This window comes from Sordaria macrospora, chromosome 3 (assembly GCF_033870435.1).
Source record: "Sordaria macrospora chromosome 3, complete sequence".
Classification (NCBI taxonomy): Eukaryota; Fungi; Ascomycota; class Sordariomycetes; order Sordariales; family Sordariaceae; genus Sordaria; species Sordaria macrospora.
In genome coordinates, this window is record NC_089373.1 from 2877547 (window position 1) to 2893074 (window position 15528).

The 15528-nt window shown below is 51.8% G+C and overlaps 2 protein-coding genes across 2 annotated transcripts; one reads left to right on the forward strand and one right to left on the reverse strand.

The window, feature by feature from the left end:
• Positions 1-5827: 5827 nt before the first annotated feature.
• Positions 5828-8992, forward strand: SMAC4_04676 (uncharacterized protein; the record flags this gene model as incomplete). Its single annotated transcript, XM_003346455.2, has 1 exon — positions 5828-8992. One exon carries the CDS (start codon positions 5828-5830, stop codon positions 8261-8263), a length of 2436 nt encoding a protein of 811 aa, XP_003346503.1. The 3' UTR covers positions 8264-8992.
• Positions 8993-10641: 1649 nt separating this feature from the next.
• SMAC4_04677 (uncharacterized protein) lies at positions 10642-14589 on the reverse strand. The gene is made up of 3 exons (XM_066090158.1): positions 13567-14589; positions 11138-13477; positions 10642-11079 (listed from the first exon to the last, which is right to left on the reverse strand). Exons 1-3 carry the CDS (start codon positions 13695-13697, stop codon positions 11067-11069), a joined length of 2484 nt encoding a protein of 827 aa, XP_065946511.1. The 5' UTR covers positions 13698-14589; the 3' UTR covers positions 10642-11066.
• Between the last annotated feature and the right edge of the window lie 939 nt (positions 14590-15528).

A 15528-nucleotide genomic window follows, 5' to 3' on the forward strand; every position in this document is an offset into this window, starting at 1 on the left:
AGCATCCATTCAGTGTTTTTATTTTTGACTTTTTTTATTGATAGGGCTGTCTGTCGTTCGGGCATTGAGCGGGCTCTTTCTTTCTTTCGGAAGTTCTTTCTCCAGGTTGAGGGTTCAAGGTTTTGCTGGCTCGTCTTTTCCCAATCCTCCAGGGCAGGGTGTGCCTGGCTCTGGCTGGCCAGATGGATGACAAGAACGAAGATAATTACAAAGAGAGAGAAAAGACAGAAGACCTGAACCCTGAATGTTTGCACTTACATACACCCCATCATCATCCTCCAATTCATTTTTGTCAGGTACCGCTCGGATCATCCTATGGATGATGATTTAGTATTCCTCTGACTAGTTGAAATTTGGTGACACCTAGAACTACAATCTACAAGGAACTCTACAGTATGTACCCTACATAGGGATCACCTTTCTGCTCGCTACTTCCCTGTTCCCCGTGATTTCTTGTGTGAGTGGTGTCATTCAATTCCGTTGTTGGAATGTGACAGGACTAAAAAAGGCTTTCTCCCTATTAACATGGTTGTTGTTATGGTTGTTATTGTTGAAAATGTCGTGCAGTATATGAAATTTCTTCTCTCTTCATAACAAAGCCGGCGGAATCTTACATCAACTTCTATATTGGAATTGCTGATTCCCTGCGGCATCATAAGATGAGATATGCTGTAAACAGCCGCTAGAAGTGCAAGGGCCCATCTGTCGTCGTGCCGTCGTGGGTTACCTTATTGGGTTGTGAGTTTCGTGGAATGGCATTATCTCCTTTCTTCTCGCAGCAGCGGACGGCAGCTCGCTCTACCTAGGAGGACTTGGGGGCGATCTGACCTTTTTTCTTCCCTTCTTCCCTGGATGGATGGATGACTCGAGGGAGTCGCCATGAGGTTGTGGGTACGTACCTTTGAGTATGAGGTGCTGGCTCATCCAGTCCAGTGAGCCCCCATTTTCACTTTGCTTTTTGTTTTCTTTTTCCTTTCTTGTTCTTTTCTGATTCTTTCGCATGCGTATTGATGTCGAGCGATCAATCGAATGGCTCACCGTTGTCTTTCATTCCATTGCGACCACGGCTGATGCGCCTCATCCATTCCCCGAACCCGGCCCGCATCAATATCCATTCAGGCACGCAACAGATTTTGCGTGTTGTGAGCCAGTGAAGCGTAGCTGCTTGCCCCCGAAATGGGATCCTTGTGTGACTGATTGGGTTTTCCTTTCTCCTGCCGAATATCATGAAATCTGGTTCATGTTAAAGTCATGATGGTCTTTCGTAACATCGTCGTTATCTCTTTTTCTCTCCAGGCTTTGGCTTTCTTGGTGGTTACAACTCCAACTACGCCCGTACTCTTGTGCGCAGTCGCCGCAAGCTCCCGGGGAGTCTCTTGTGCTCTCTCAATTTGGCATGCTGTGGGACTTGGAGGGTGCTTGTTTGGGTCGAGCGTGTACGATGTTGAAGGCGCGGGTGTGGACGGGAAGTGCAGTTGCGGTTCTCGGTTAAAATCCAACAAGCGCCGTTCACGTTGATGCTGTCTGCCCCATCGTCACGCATCGTGCCCCATTTTCCTGGATCTCACTGAATGCAGTGCCTCTTGTGCCTGGTTCGTCAGCTTGCTCGCGCTGAGTGGATTCCAAGTCCCACTGTCCTACCGACGGGAGATGCCCGGACACGGCATCACCTGCAGAATTAGGCATTTCAGACTGGGTATCCATCTCGTATAAAGACCGCCCAAGACAGCCATTCAGCGCAGGGGGGGGGGCCCGCTGCTGCGCAACCTACAACAAGAACAACTCCACGCACGCTTTTTGGTGATAGCCTCTCACTGCTTCTGACCCTTATCACCGTTCCATGAGGAGGATGGGGAGCTTTTGGAGGAGATATTTGTCCACGACGTTTGTGCTCGGATGCATGGATGCTGCCGTGACTCTGGCAACTCTAGACATGTCCAAGTGCAGCCAACACACGTGTCAAGCTGACAGACACCGGGCCGGGCTGTAGTTGAACGACGGGACTCTCTGCCCTGCAGAAACTATCGGCAGCTTTTTTAGTTACCATCCCCAGGAGTGGACCGCCGCTACTGCATGGGGGGCTGCGTGTGGAACAGTGGAACTGAAAGCCGCAAACTTTCAAACCCATTGCGCTTGTGAACACGAAGCGAGGCGAAGACGACGGCGACAGCGACGGTGATGGCGACGGTACCACCGAATATTCTATTCCTTTGGTTTGCGAGTGGGCACGAACCACGAGCCATCTTCCAACGTGCCTTATCATCCCGTGGTGTTCAACACGCTCTGGCTGGTATCCTTTGTGGAAGCACTGATGCGTGCATCGTACGTCGTTTTGTGAGAGAGGCTGGGTTTGTTGGGGCTCGCTTAGCATCCATAAGGAAAAAGACAGGATGACGCCAATCCTAGATGGACTCCAATGGGCTGAAGTTTGGGGAGAAGAAGCCAAGAGGGGACTGCTATGACATAATTGGCTCCAGCGCACCCCGATACTGCCAGATTCTGGAGGGGGGAATTGGAGAGCTTTTGGGGTCCTGGACCGCACGTCAATGTCGTCGTTTTAGCGAACGAACACACGGAGCTCCATTTCTTGCCTCCACCAACCTGAACCAAGCTTCCCGTCATCGTGTGAGGTGGGTGGTCTCGGTGGTGTCGTCTGGTCTCGTCTCTGTGTTGTCCCAGTTTGGGGATTGTTACCGATACAGGACCATGTAATTTTCCAGTCTCATTCCTCATCATACAGTAACAATGTTGGTGTAAGTAAACTGTTGGCCACGAGAGGAATTCGATGAGGTAAGAAACTGAACAAATACCGTATAGCTTACCGCAGGGCTGCAATTATTGTGACAAGGACGGATACGAGCGTCTCGGGCACTGGTTGCAGACGGCCACTCTCCACGGCGACGCGACCCCAGACTAAGGAGTGACCGAGACTTCTGCGCCTGTCAGTGGTTATAAAATGGCTGGTCTGCAATGCGCATTGGGAAAGCCGGCGACTGGCGGGATGTATGTTGGGTGCAAATATCGGCAACAGACATTATATGCAATGGAAGCTTTCGAGTGCAGAAACGATCGAATGGCACAAAAAGAGCAAGAGATAGGCGCTGGCTCCAGAAAAGATAGGTACTGACGGGTAGATTTCCGGACTGCAAAGGATTCATTGTAACCGGCTGGTCTTTGCTGTGAATCTCAATGTCAAATGAAATATCTACGTAAAAGCCAGGTATGAGCAGACTCACGGAATCACAGAAATCGGCGATTGGGTTTTCTTTCTACAGAGGTCATATTTGCAAAGGCCAAGCGAACCTTCAAGGTCAGCAATGTCCAGCTGATGCTCAGTTTGCCAATATGGCGTCCAGAGCCCGATGCAGGCTGGGGGACACAGAGCATCCGACTCCGGGCTGGGCCCCGTCTGTCTTGACGTCCTGGTATTATTTCCTTTGCCCGTTTCAAACGGCAAGCCAGGCCCTATCCTAGGCCCTATCATGAGCTTCAGATGGGCTTCACACCACCACGTTTTCGGGGCAGTCCAATGGTTGCCGCCAGTGCTTGGAGCACCTGCCATTTTCATGGCAATGTCCGGTGGGCGTGCTCGACCGTTGGAGATTTTCCGTTTTCCAAGTTTTCATTGGTAGCATATCGGTCGTGATGCATATGTCCGTCACTTGCGGCGTCCAGTAGGTTTTGGCGTAAGCTATCTCGTGAGAGGCCATGTGAGATGAGAGGAGAAAGTGCGGAGATGGGTTGCGCCAGACGCAATGCGCAAAAGACAAGTCGAATTAAACAGGAGCAGTCGTGGAAGACGAGGGAGATTGTCATAATGATGGCGGGGAAGACTGAAATCTAATGATTAGTTGCATCCATGGATCAAGAGGAAAAGTAGAAGTCGCTAGTGACGCCGCGATCCACTTCACGTGTAACATTCACACCTGCTGCATGCCAATACATTACAATACACCAATGATACGCATGCGAAATACGGAGTACCTTTGCTCTGGCTGCAGGCCCTAAGAGTTTAGCGCAGTTGGTAGAGCTCCACTTCAGACTTCAGACGCACGCACGCACACTGTCAAGGGTTGCAACTGGCAGGACAGGGCAGGACAGGGCAGGACAGGGCAGGACAGGGCAGCAGGGCAGCAGGGCAGCAGGGCAGCAGGGCAAGCACGCATTTTGATTTTCAACGGCATCTGGATTCCAGCTTCCCGCCCATCCAGAGCAGGGATACCAGGGAGCTCTTTTTTTCAGCTTGATGTTCTGGTAAGACGTGAATAGCTTCAGTCCGGAGGGAATCAAGATGTCGGATACACGACAGCGCCAAAGAGGCTGCCCCAAAGCGCGACTCCAGACTCCGGAGTGGAAACGCTGCTGTCCACAAGCTGGGTGACTTCAAACTCACAAGTTTTGAACAAGTGCGAACTTTCAGGTTGAATCCCGGAAAATGGATCCGTACCTTGCTTCATACCCCAGCTGGTAAGGTATCTTTCCTATTTTACTTTCCGAGCTTACCTCCCGTCTAGCATCGGTTTGGCACTTGCCTCCCGCTCCCCATTGCTCCCCGCTGCCCCTGCGGTTCCTTCCATCCTTTCTTCTCAATGCTTCAGGTTCCCTCTCGTTCGGCTGCTGATTGATTTCTCCATTCTTCTCTATCATTTGCTGCCCCTTCATCTTTCGCCATCATCTCACCTGCACCTCACCTGCACCTCACTTCCAATCTCCATTCATCTTTCCCTCTTTTTCTAAGGGACCGCCCCGTCTCCCCGTCCGGCCCGCACTCAAGTCACATACTCCCACTTTACAAAGGTAATACAATTCAAATTTCCCCAGTTTGTTCTTTACCTGTCCAACCCAATACACATAACGCGGTGCAACACCTCCAAGTTGGAGCTGTGCCTCTCAAATACGCAAGCTATCCCCAGATCCCCTCCATCACCCAAGCTACTAGACCAGCTACTCTCACAGAACAAGTTACAAGGCGCAGGACGGGTCGATAATACCTCTCGCTGCTCCCTTCGTCATACCTCGAAGCTGATCCCACCCCACCTTATTTTTTGCCCATTTCTCAACCCAGCAACAGGGAAATCTTGGGTGTCGATCATTTCTACCTCTGCCCTCGCTCTCTCTTTCCCTTGCTCACCATCAATCCCTCTTATTTGTTGCCCGGGACCTGCTTTCCACGTTGCGCTCAAACCTCCTGCTTTTGCCTCCGAGTCCCTTCAAGAGCCGAATGCTACATCGTTTGGTCGCGTGGTGGAAGAGTGTCCGCGGAACAAAGAATCAACGGGACTGCATCACTCGTGCACTCATCACTCCTCCGACAAGGCAAAGGCACCCATTGACAATTCTACCGGTAGAGCATCATTCCCTTGGCACAACCTCCAAACGAACCCGGCCAGGCCCTGCACCACCTGACTATCTGGATCAGTACCTGACTGCCTCGACACTTGGATATACCACCACCCACTGTCACCCCAGACAAAATCGTCGCGACAAAGAATCGCCACCACGCAATAACCGCCCCTTCCTCTCGCTCTCTATTTACTCACTTTTGCATCAATCACCACGCCTCTTACATCGACATACGTTAAGCATGGTTTGAAGATATTGGCCCCTACAACGGATTCGTAGGTCGTCTGGTTACTCATATCGCCTTCTTTTGGTTTACCACACCCTTGGAATCATGGTCATAATGAACCGATCGCATCTACTACAAAACAAAGACAATACCAGAAATCAGCTATACGTGCCATCTTACAGCTAGTTGCACACGATCAGAACAGCTTCTCGGGTCGCACCTCGACGGCATCTTGCCAAACGTTCGTCTCGAACCATCATGGCAATCTGGCCATTCCGGCGGAAAAGCCGCAAAAGGCGCTCTCGCGCTGCCACGACAGATTTCGATGGGCACCGCGATGCTACCCCGATAGGCCAAGCTTCGGCAGGGGGACAGGCAAAGGCAGGGACGGATCGATCGGAACCTCATAAGCTTCAGCGAAGAGCACGCACATACAGCTTCTCCCCCGGGCGCCACGATTCGATAGTACTTGGGCGGAAGCCAAGCGTCGAAGGAAAACGGAGAGTGACGGGACCAGCAGCGACTTTCCAGGGACCCGCGAGCACTGACCTAGGTCGCAACGTTTTTTTCCGCGTGCCTACCCTGCACAACAAACGCGACGGCGATGACCTACTACGAAAGAAATCGAGCAAGAAAAGGCGGAGGGAAGATCGTGCGCGGGAGGCCGAAATCAAGGCCATGAGCACATTTGTACCTGTTCGAGCAGCAACCGAGGACTGGATGGCGGGACGCCCCATGAAGAAGGACAGCAAGAGATTTAAGAATGGCCTTGGATTTAGGGGTCAAAGATCCTCCGAAGTCTCCTTACCCGTACCTGGATCCCTAGATTCGGCCTTGTCATCAGATTCCGAACAGATATCGTACAAGGTTTCGGCACTTAATGCCCTCGCTCCCCGACCGACCCTTCGATATGCCACGCATCCTCGACAGGGCTCTACAAACGGCGAGGTTGGCGCATCACCGCTCGCCAAGAAACCCTCCCAACGCCAGAAGACGCTTGTAGAGCCCATACCAGAGGCGACACTGAAGGCTCATAAACGTGTTGACGACCTCGCTAATGATCTTAGCGCGAGTGATCTTCGCGAGTTGATGGAACGGGATCGACGACGGCGCGAAAGGAGACTGCAACGAGAACAGGAGAATGCGCAGACAAGGCTTGCCAAACGGGTAGAAAAGCAGCGCGCCGACGATGCTGAAGCGCAGGAAGAAGGCAGGGAGTCCCCTCCAAACCTGGAGAGAGGCGTTCTGGGCCGCGAAGCGGTGGGTTTGGGAATCGACCCGGAGTCTGCGGTAGTAACGTCGTCAAGGATTCGTGAATCGGACGAGCTTTCACGGCCAGTGAGGAAGCGCTCAAGGGAAGAATTCAACGAGGGAAAGGAAGAGGAACATGTGCGACCACATCCACTGAGATCATTCCATCGCACGGAAAGCATTCCAGTCGAAACTCCCACTTCTCCCCTCGGGTCACTGGCCAGTCCACATTCGAGGAGTTCCTTCTTCAGCCCAAATGGTCGATCGTCTCGACAAGCCTCCTTAGCCAAAACGGAGCACTCGGAACAGATGCGGAGAGGGTCAGAGACCAGCAGCTCCAGAGGACCATTATCATGGGCATCCATCTTCAGGTGGGGAAACAGAAACAGACGAAGCTCTGGTGGGCCGTCTTCGTTTTCCAACACCTCCCGAGACTCAATGCAAAACTCGATGCAGACACCGCAACTACAGGTGCCAACGCCACCAATCAATTTTACCCCCCGACGAGTTAGCTTGGGGGTACCGAAGCACACCAAATCGCGCTTCCGTGAAGATCTTCCCGAGCTCCCGCTCTTACCCCCGGGATCTAGGATACACTTGAACGAGAACGATTCGATCCCTCCCACGATCGCCGAGGCTTCCCCTAACCCAAACCAGGATGTTGATCCTCTAGGAGTAGCGATATCGGATGGCGCTAGAGATGAGACACCAACATCATCAGAACAGAGATTTGTGGATGCACTGCGTCATACGCCCTCTTCCTTCGGCCACCCTGATGAGCGTAATATGACCCCCGAACCGCATACCATGTCGCTTGCCTCCATCGATTCTGAGGCATCATGGCTTTCAGGACGCCTATCGGCGAAGAGGCGAAAGTCCTCGAGTATCATGAGATCGTCGACACCATACAAGCAGCTTCCACGAACATCAGAGCCGGATGATGAGAATGAGGAGGAGCATTTGCCCGAGCATGAAAACCTAAACGAGGAATCAATTATCGTGGATGATGATTATCTATCCCGTGTTGCACGGGCTAGTGGTGAACGTCCTGGATGGAACCGGCAGTCCAGCGGGGAGGCTCGCGCATCAAGTGATTGGGAGGAGGAACCTCATTGGGGATCTGTCAGGGAAGGGCAGCCCGTCGTCATTCACGACCATCCTGCCAACGTCCGAACGAAGAGCTTCGAAGGTTATCTCAATTCGTTGGGCGATACACCCGAGGCAAGCCCCGGGCTCTCCGAAACAATGGGGGAAGCGAAGGACGAGGAGATTCGGCGGGCAACGAGCGTCAATCTCGGGAAGGGACACGCACGACACATCAGCGCTGGCAGTGCTCGGCTACTGTCCCTCTCTCCACGTAATTCCACCGATAAACGGAGGAGCCTACCACCGAGACCCCTGGATGATTCGGCAGCGCGAGTAGCTACAGTCGAGAAGCAGTGAGTAAGCGTTATGTAGTGATTATGGCTGGCTGATCCCGCGAGGATACCCCACCTTCGTTTTATTTTGCTTTGTTCTTGTCCATACCATATTGGGAGGCGCCATCTCCTAACATACACCGACCATCATTCACTCCTTGGAGGCGCTTTTCCTTTGTTTTTCGCACCAGACCACAAAAAGTCCCACAACACCTTTGTCATTGACGGACCTCTACACAACCCCCCAAATTCTCGCACAGATCAGCCTCCATGATTCTACATCTCGCTCGCTTAGTTCTTCCTTGACTCCAGCTTCGAACGCTTGGGTCGCCATGGCGTCTTCGGAGATCAGACAAAAGTGGTGGCTCAAACCTGACATACTCGTCGTCCTCAGCGCGCCTGCGCTCAGTCACTTATGCCATTGCTTTCCCATCCCGGGGATGTTTTGGGATACCAACTTTCTAATATCGAGCCTTGCTTTTGTTTCTTCGCGGATACTTTTATTTTACGGGATGCTTTGTTTTTGCTTTTTACTTTGATACCAGATAGGATACCCCAAGGAAGCGCATGGCTGGCAGGCAAGCTGGTAGGGAGACAAGGAAGGATACATGGGAAAACAGGACTATACAAGAGGGCTGGACATGTATGACGCATGGCAAAAAAAAATAAAAAAAGCCAGATGGCTGAATGGCTCTCTGTCGATTCCTCGAGATAGATGATAGACCGACAAAGGAGAATCAAATGAACTTCTACTTCAGTTACACGTCAACTAAATGCCGTGCTAGATGCTCAATTACTTATTGACTGAACCTTTGACAACGTGGTACCGGCACCGGTTTGTCTGCGAGAAATAAGCCACCGTTACTTTGCCCGCTCCCACGTTCGTCACGCTACCACAGGAGGACAAAAAGTTCAATACGAAGGTTACGTTCACCCAAGGAAACCCAAAAAACAAGAGTACACAATCATCACGTCGCCAGTGAAGTGAGTGAGCGGTTACAGTACCGGTGTTTCCATGGTACGATGATCAACCGTGGCACAAGGAAGGAAAAGAAAACGGTTTGACACGTGTTGGTGGCTTGACTTTGACCGGCAAACCCTTTCAATACATGGTACTCACATTCACCTGAATGGTACACCGCACAAATAACAAACTGCTCGGTTTCCCTTCGTTCTTAAGGTTCGTTGTAATGTAATGGAATTTCAACAACAACCTGTCCGTCATGGTCATTACGATGAGTGCATGGTAACTACCATAATAAGTACCAGAAGGATATAACAGCTATTGATCCGAATGTATGAGACGTGTCCAGAGCTCCCTTACAAATTTCCGCCCATTGTTGACATAAGCATGTCTGAGTTTAGAGGTTTGTTTCATTTACATATGAGAGAGAGATTTGATGAAATTGAAGGTTGAATGAATGAATGAATGAAGTCGACGTCTGTATCGATTGAGTTGACTTAACTGTCTGTGTCTGTCGCTCTTCACTGTAGTGGTGGTGTGGAACGATGTCGCAGACTGGAGAAAAGCGAGGATGGTTTATGTAGGTACTTAGCTTTCCGTGTATTAAAAAAAAAGAAAGAAAAAGAAAGAAGGGAAAAAAAGAACAAAGAAGAAAAAAAAAAACTAGCCTTCAAGAAACACATATTCGTTCGACAGACACTCATCCCTCGGTGCAATGTTGTATTTGTGACGGTCATATAGGTAAGATATGTAAAAATCAGGCAAGTCAGTCAAGTCACCCGGTGAACTTAGATCATTAAGTTGGGTTCTTGCTCTGAGCGGGAGCTCAACTTAAGTCTGTCGGACGTTCGTTCCTTCTTGTTTTGGAGAAGGATGTGTCGTGGAAGCTGTTTCCTTCCTTCCTTTCGTCTTCCTTTCTTTTCCGTTCCTTCCACTTGATGATCCATATCTTGCCGGCTTAGTTACCGATAAGTAACGAAGATGAGCACTTGCTTAGGTAGGTTCGCGACAGCATCCAATTGCAGGAGGTCAACGCCACGGACCAGATAGAGACGTCTCGTTGCATAATAGAACCTGAAGTCTCCCACTAATTACATTGCATCCAAATTTGACTAAAGGGTAATGTTCTATTATGCGGGTTGTGGTCTGTACGCTGAGAATTATGTGGGTTCAGCAAGGGTAGGTTTTTCTCCTAATCCGTCTTGTATGTTCTTTCCGAACATGGTCCGTATCTCTACATGAATAGGGAGACGTTTTTTCCTCAAAACTTGAAGGCCAGGAATGAAACCGTGGGGAGCTCGTTCCTTTCTTCCTGCGTCAACCTGCAAAGGTCGCATCTGCTTATCGATAAATAAACCGGACAGATGATGGTTCGGGAGAAGACGGGTGGCATGGAAGCTCTTTCCTTCTCTAACTTCAGTTGAAAACTACTACTGTGTATATTCTCTTGTCGATGGTGAAATAGCACTCTGGTCTATGAGGAACTGTATCCAGACACCACAGCTGACGATTATAGGGCAAGACAGGAAATACCCGAAAAATGGTTTACATCTGCGCTCAGCAGACGAAATATTATATTAAGAAAGAAGCAAAAAAACAGTTTTTGATCATGTATTGCACGAACTCCGCTCCGAGGAACTCAAGGTTATCACTCCGTATAACTCCCACAAAACCCGCCCACCCACTTTCTGTAAGACGCAACATAAACTCCATATAAAAAGAAAACGCCAGGCAGCAATGAGCCCCAATGTTAACACCATCACATACTGCAGAAGATACAATCACAACGCCGGGACATGTCGGACTGAATGGCGTGGTCCCACGCTTCAGAGTGTCGAGAACAAGAGCAAATTGTGGATGGATACTACCAACGGCGACTAGAAAAGACGTTAGCACTTTTTCACACAGGATTGAAAACAAGGGATCTCAACTCACCCAAAAGCCGCAGCAACCTTAACCCTCGGCGCCACCTTCCTGGGAGCCACTTTTGTCCTCACAGGCTCATTAGGCTCGTCAGTCAACCCCAGCAATTCCTTATCCAGCGCCGTGAGTGGGGACTCGCTGCGGTCGCTTCTGCTGCGACTGCGACTGTGGCTGCGTGTCAGGCTACGACCGCGACTGAAAGACCGGCTGCGCTTAGCAGTGCTTCTTGCTGGCGAGAGATAAGACGAAGCCGGACTACGGCTGCGGCTGCGAGACCGAGTCCGTTTCCTCTGTTGGTATGGCCCCGAGAGCGGTCGGTTGTCCCTGTCCCGGTCCCGGTCCCTGTAGTCATCGCGGTAGGAGGATGTGCGAGGCTTGCGCTCCTGCGAGCGGCTTCGACTGCTGTGGTAGCCGCTGTCGTGGCGCATGTCTGCATACTGAGACGGTCGCTCTCTCCCTCTCTCATTGTCTCTGTCTTCCCTGGGTGACGAGGACCTGTTATCGTAATAGGAGTCCCTATTGTAGCGGTGGTCGGTTGATGGGGCCTTCGTCTCACCAGCCTGTGGTGACCAGGGATCGGCACTGAGATTATACCTTGGGCTCGGGGAGGGCCTACGAGGTGGTGGTGGTGGTGGGCAGGTGTCGCGACCGTGACCGCGGTCAGGAGTATCCCGCGGAGGTAGACTCTGTCTGGGCCGCTTTGCATCCCTAGGGTCTCGATCGCGTCTGTCATAGGAGTCATCCAGAGGGCGCTTCGAGGGTTGCTGGTAACCTCGGTGTCCTCTATCAACTGCCGACGGTGGTAGATCGCGAGGTGCGGGATGCCTGGGCGAGAAATCCCGGTGCTGGTTAAGTCGTGGGCGGTATCGATCAATTTCCGGGGTCTCTTTTCCTTGGTTCTGAGAGATTGTGAATTTCGGTGGAAGCTTCAACTTCGCTTCTGGGTGAGGAGGCGCAGAAACGATATGCGTCGTGTATTCATGATCGCCGATACGCTTCCTGATCATCCCCGGATAGAATTTGAATACAGGGTCTAGCTTGAGAGCAGACCAGGCTGATGTCTCCCGGATTGAGAATGCGAACTCTTTTTCGTTCTGATCGTTGAAGTAAAGAGACTTCAGGCATTTGGAGTTGTATGCCGGTGGAATCGTGGGATCATCCGTATAAGTCGCCGGCAGAGGAATTCCGACCGGATCCGCCGGCTTAGAGTCAGTCTGGAGAAAGATACGCAGCAAATCCTTTTCAGATGCGGGATCCCATTCACCATTTCCTACATCCTCCTTGGGCTCGGGGACTGCTTTCTTGGAGTCTGGCCCCTTGGGTATTCGCTCAGGCTGGGCTGTTCGTGGCTCCTTTCGGCGTTCTTGTCGTCCAGGTGCGGGTCGGTCCTCTGAATCATTCACATTTCGACGCTTGTCATTCCTGTCGTTTCTCTCCGATCTCTCGAACCTCGCAGGTCGTTCGTGCCTTTCAGGCCTTTGGTTCCTATCATTTCGCTCAAAGCGATCGTTCCTGTCAAACCGCTCGCCTTTTTCGTAACCGTCATCTCGATCACGCTTGTCAAACCTGCCCGGCCTATCATGCCTCTCATGGCGCTCAAACCTGTCGACTCGGTCGCTTGCTTCGTCTCTGTTGTGCCTGTCATGTCTGTCTCCTGGTGCATTCGAATGCTTCGGGCCTTGATTCTGTCTCTTGCCACGATGCTTGTTCACTCCAGAATTGGATTGAGGGGGAGGTGGTAAGTGGGGAGGAGCAAATGGCGGCGGAGCCCACCCGGTAGGAGGAGGATATGGTGGGTTTTGACCTGGTGAGTAATGGTATTCCGGCTGCGGCGGCACACCGTAGCTAGTAGGATAGGGAGGTGGTACAGGCGGCGGCACGGGAAGCGGAGGTCCTGGTTGAGAATAAGGTTGCGGAGGATAAGCCCCAGGCGGGGGAGGAGGGACGCCGTTCGGGTAGTAGTTGGATGGCGGATACGGAGGATGATATTGTGGCTGTCCATAAGGAGGCTGCGGTGCGTACTGCGACGGGGGCGGCGTTGCCGCCGGCGGGAACTGGCCGTATACAGTCGGGGGCGGGGGCGGGTAACTCCCGGAATACGTTGGTGGTGGCGGCGGTGGGAAAGAGGCCGGAGGATAAGCCTGGATCGACGGTGGCGGCGGCGGAGGTGGTGGTGCACCAGGAGGATAGGCCGGTGGTTGCGGCGGACCGTACCTTGTTATAGTAGGGCCTTGGCTAGGAGGCAAGGGATACCGGGTGACAACAGGCCCCTTCTTGTCATGGGATGAACTATTGCGATCCGACGAGTGACCTTGTTGTTCCTGGTGTTGAGACTGCCATCGTAGAAGCCCGCTGGAAGGACTGTTAGTCACAAGGTGTAGCCAATGTATGCCCTTTGGTTACAAAGACAGAGGGGCAAAAAGGGATCCAAGATTACTCACACAGGCACATCCCTCGTGGGCTCTGGACAGGCGATGACCCAATGGCCCCGTGTACCACAGTTATAACATATTGGTTCTTGTTGGGAGGAGGACTGTCCCGGAGCGGAGTTAACCGCCACGGTGGAAGACATATTATATATCCGTTGACCGGGGGTGAACAGGGAGATAGATAATGGGATGCTGCAGTGGTTGAATCACTGGAATGAAGAAAGATAGAATGAGGAATACCCGACGATGGCCTGAGACGAAGAGAAGTGCCAGTCAAGCTGCGTAGAACTGCTTAATAAAGTAGGCAGGTATCAGGAGTAGCCTTGTAGTCCCGTGCAAGTATAGAGAAGACTTGAAGTGGACGGCGATGATGGCTTGTAGGTAGCTTCGCTAATGGATGGGCGAATATGCCTATGATGGATCAGGTTCGCTGCGAGGACATTAGCCTGGCGAGCGACCACCGGGAAAGCAAGGAGAGGGTTTCGGACAGCGAGCAGAAGCGGATGTGAGCACTGGGATTGTCGCGACCTTTTTGAACATGTATATCAACGGGCCTCGAGAGCGATGGGATGTATATCGAGGCGGACGTTATGCTTTCAGTCGCGCGTCTGTGCCACACAATCCGATTGACTGGCGGCGGGACACTGATTGATCTGGGGATGCTGGCTCTGCTGTGGCAGTCACTCTTTGTAGTGTGTCGAGGAAAGCCGCCTAAGATGCCCAAGCTAACAATGCCGCGGCATCAACAAATGCTGGATTGAAGATCAGAATGCAAAGAAAAGTCTAGAGGCAAGGCTGCGATGGGTGGCCTGTAGCCGGCGAGTCGCTGCAGTGAGGTGTGGTTGTGGTGTTGTGGAATCTGTTGTGGCTCGACTCTTGTGAGGGTGCGATCCAGCTGACTTGCCCTACTGACTTCTGATCCCAAGTCGTATTTTTGGAGGTGGAAGAGCGCCGTCAGAAGTTCAGCCGCCACCCCTCTGGCCGCAGGAGAGCGGGGGCTGACACGCACCAATCACGTGAGCAGCAGCCCCTTACTGAATCGGGAATTTGGGGTCTGGACCGTCGGCTCGGACTCGGCAAGCTGCGTTTGCGTCTCATCGCTTTGATATGCTTGATGTTGTTGGCTCCTTCTGCTTTCATGATTTGGTTTGAAAGATTGATATCAAATGTTCTAAAGAACTAAAAGTATAGAGAACAGGACTATGCCTGCGAAAAGAAATGAAACACAGGGCTGGCCATCTATCGAGTAAGGCAACGCATTGTCCTTAATGAAGGCCATATAACAGACATGAATGACAAGAGACCAAATCTGACGGCTAGAATGAGGAAATGAGATGTGTTACCTTTGACCCTCCCGTCCCTCATCTCCGCGGTTCCTGAGAAGCTGGTCCGAGATAGGGGTTGTCAACGTTGACTGTGATAAACCTCATAAGATAACTGCATCAAAAGCCTTCAACTGAGTCCTTGACAACGCCCCAGAGGACATGGCAAAGACAGGTCGCGATGGTATCGCGCAATATGTCCTGCCAAGATTCCCATAAACCATCCCGTCGTCAGCTGTCTGGGTGGACGGCAAGACCCCGAATGGCCTTCCTCCAAGAGGCCATATACTTCGTCGATGAAATACCTCATGACTCCTGGGACTGCAATCCGAGGCAGTCCGCTCCTGGGATCGGTAGGCTTCAAGTTTGAACGCCGGTGGAGGACAGGCAGATGAAGCAGAGAAAAGAAATGACCGTGGACTCAGCCCAACCGAAGCGACACCAGGAAGGACAGAAACAACGCCGTGACTTAGGCAGTAGAAGCCTAGACACGGCTCCAGAGAGCAACACTGAACTTCGGGGTCTTGGTCCTGAGAATCTGGCCAGCAATCAATCGACAGAATGAACAGACAAAGCAAAAGAAGCCATCAAAGATAACATGATGGACTGGAAAAACCTGGACTGGTGGCTGGAGAGCGCCGAATCAAACCAA

Bases quoted from the DNA above. Each gene is read 5' to 3' on its own strand.
- SMAC4_04677 (XM_066090158.1), bottom strand. From the start codon at position 13,697: ATGTCTTCCACCGTGGCGGTTAACTCCGCTCCGGGACAGTCCTCCTCC. The intron at 13,478-13,566 runs GTGAGTAATCTT...CAGTCCTTCCAG, and splicing joins CCCACGAGGGATGTGCCTGT to CGGGCTTCTACGATGGCAGT.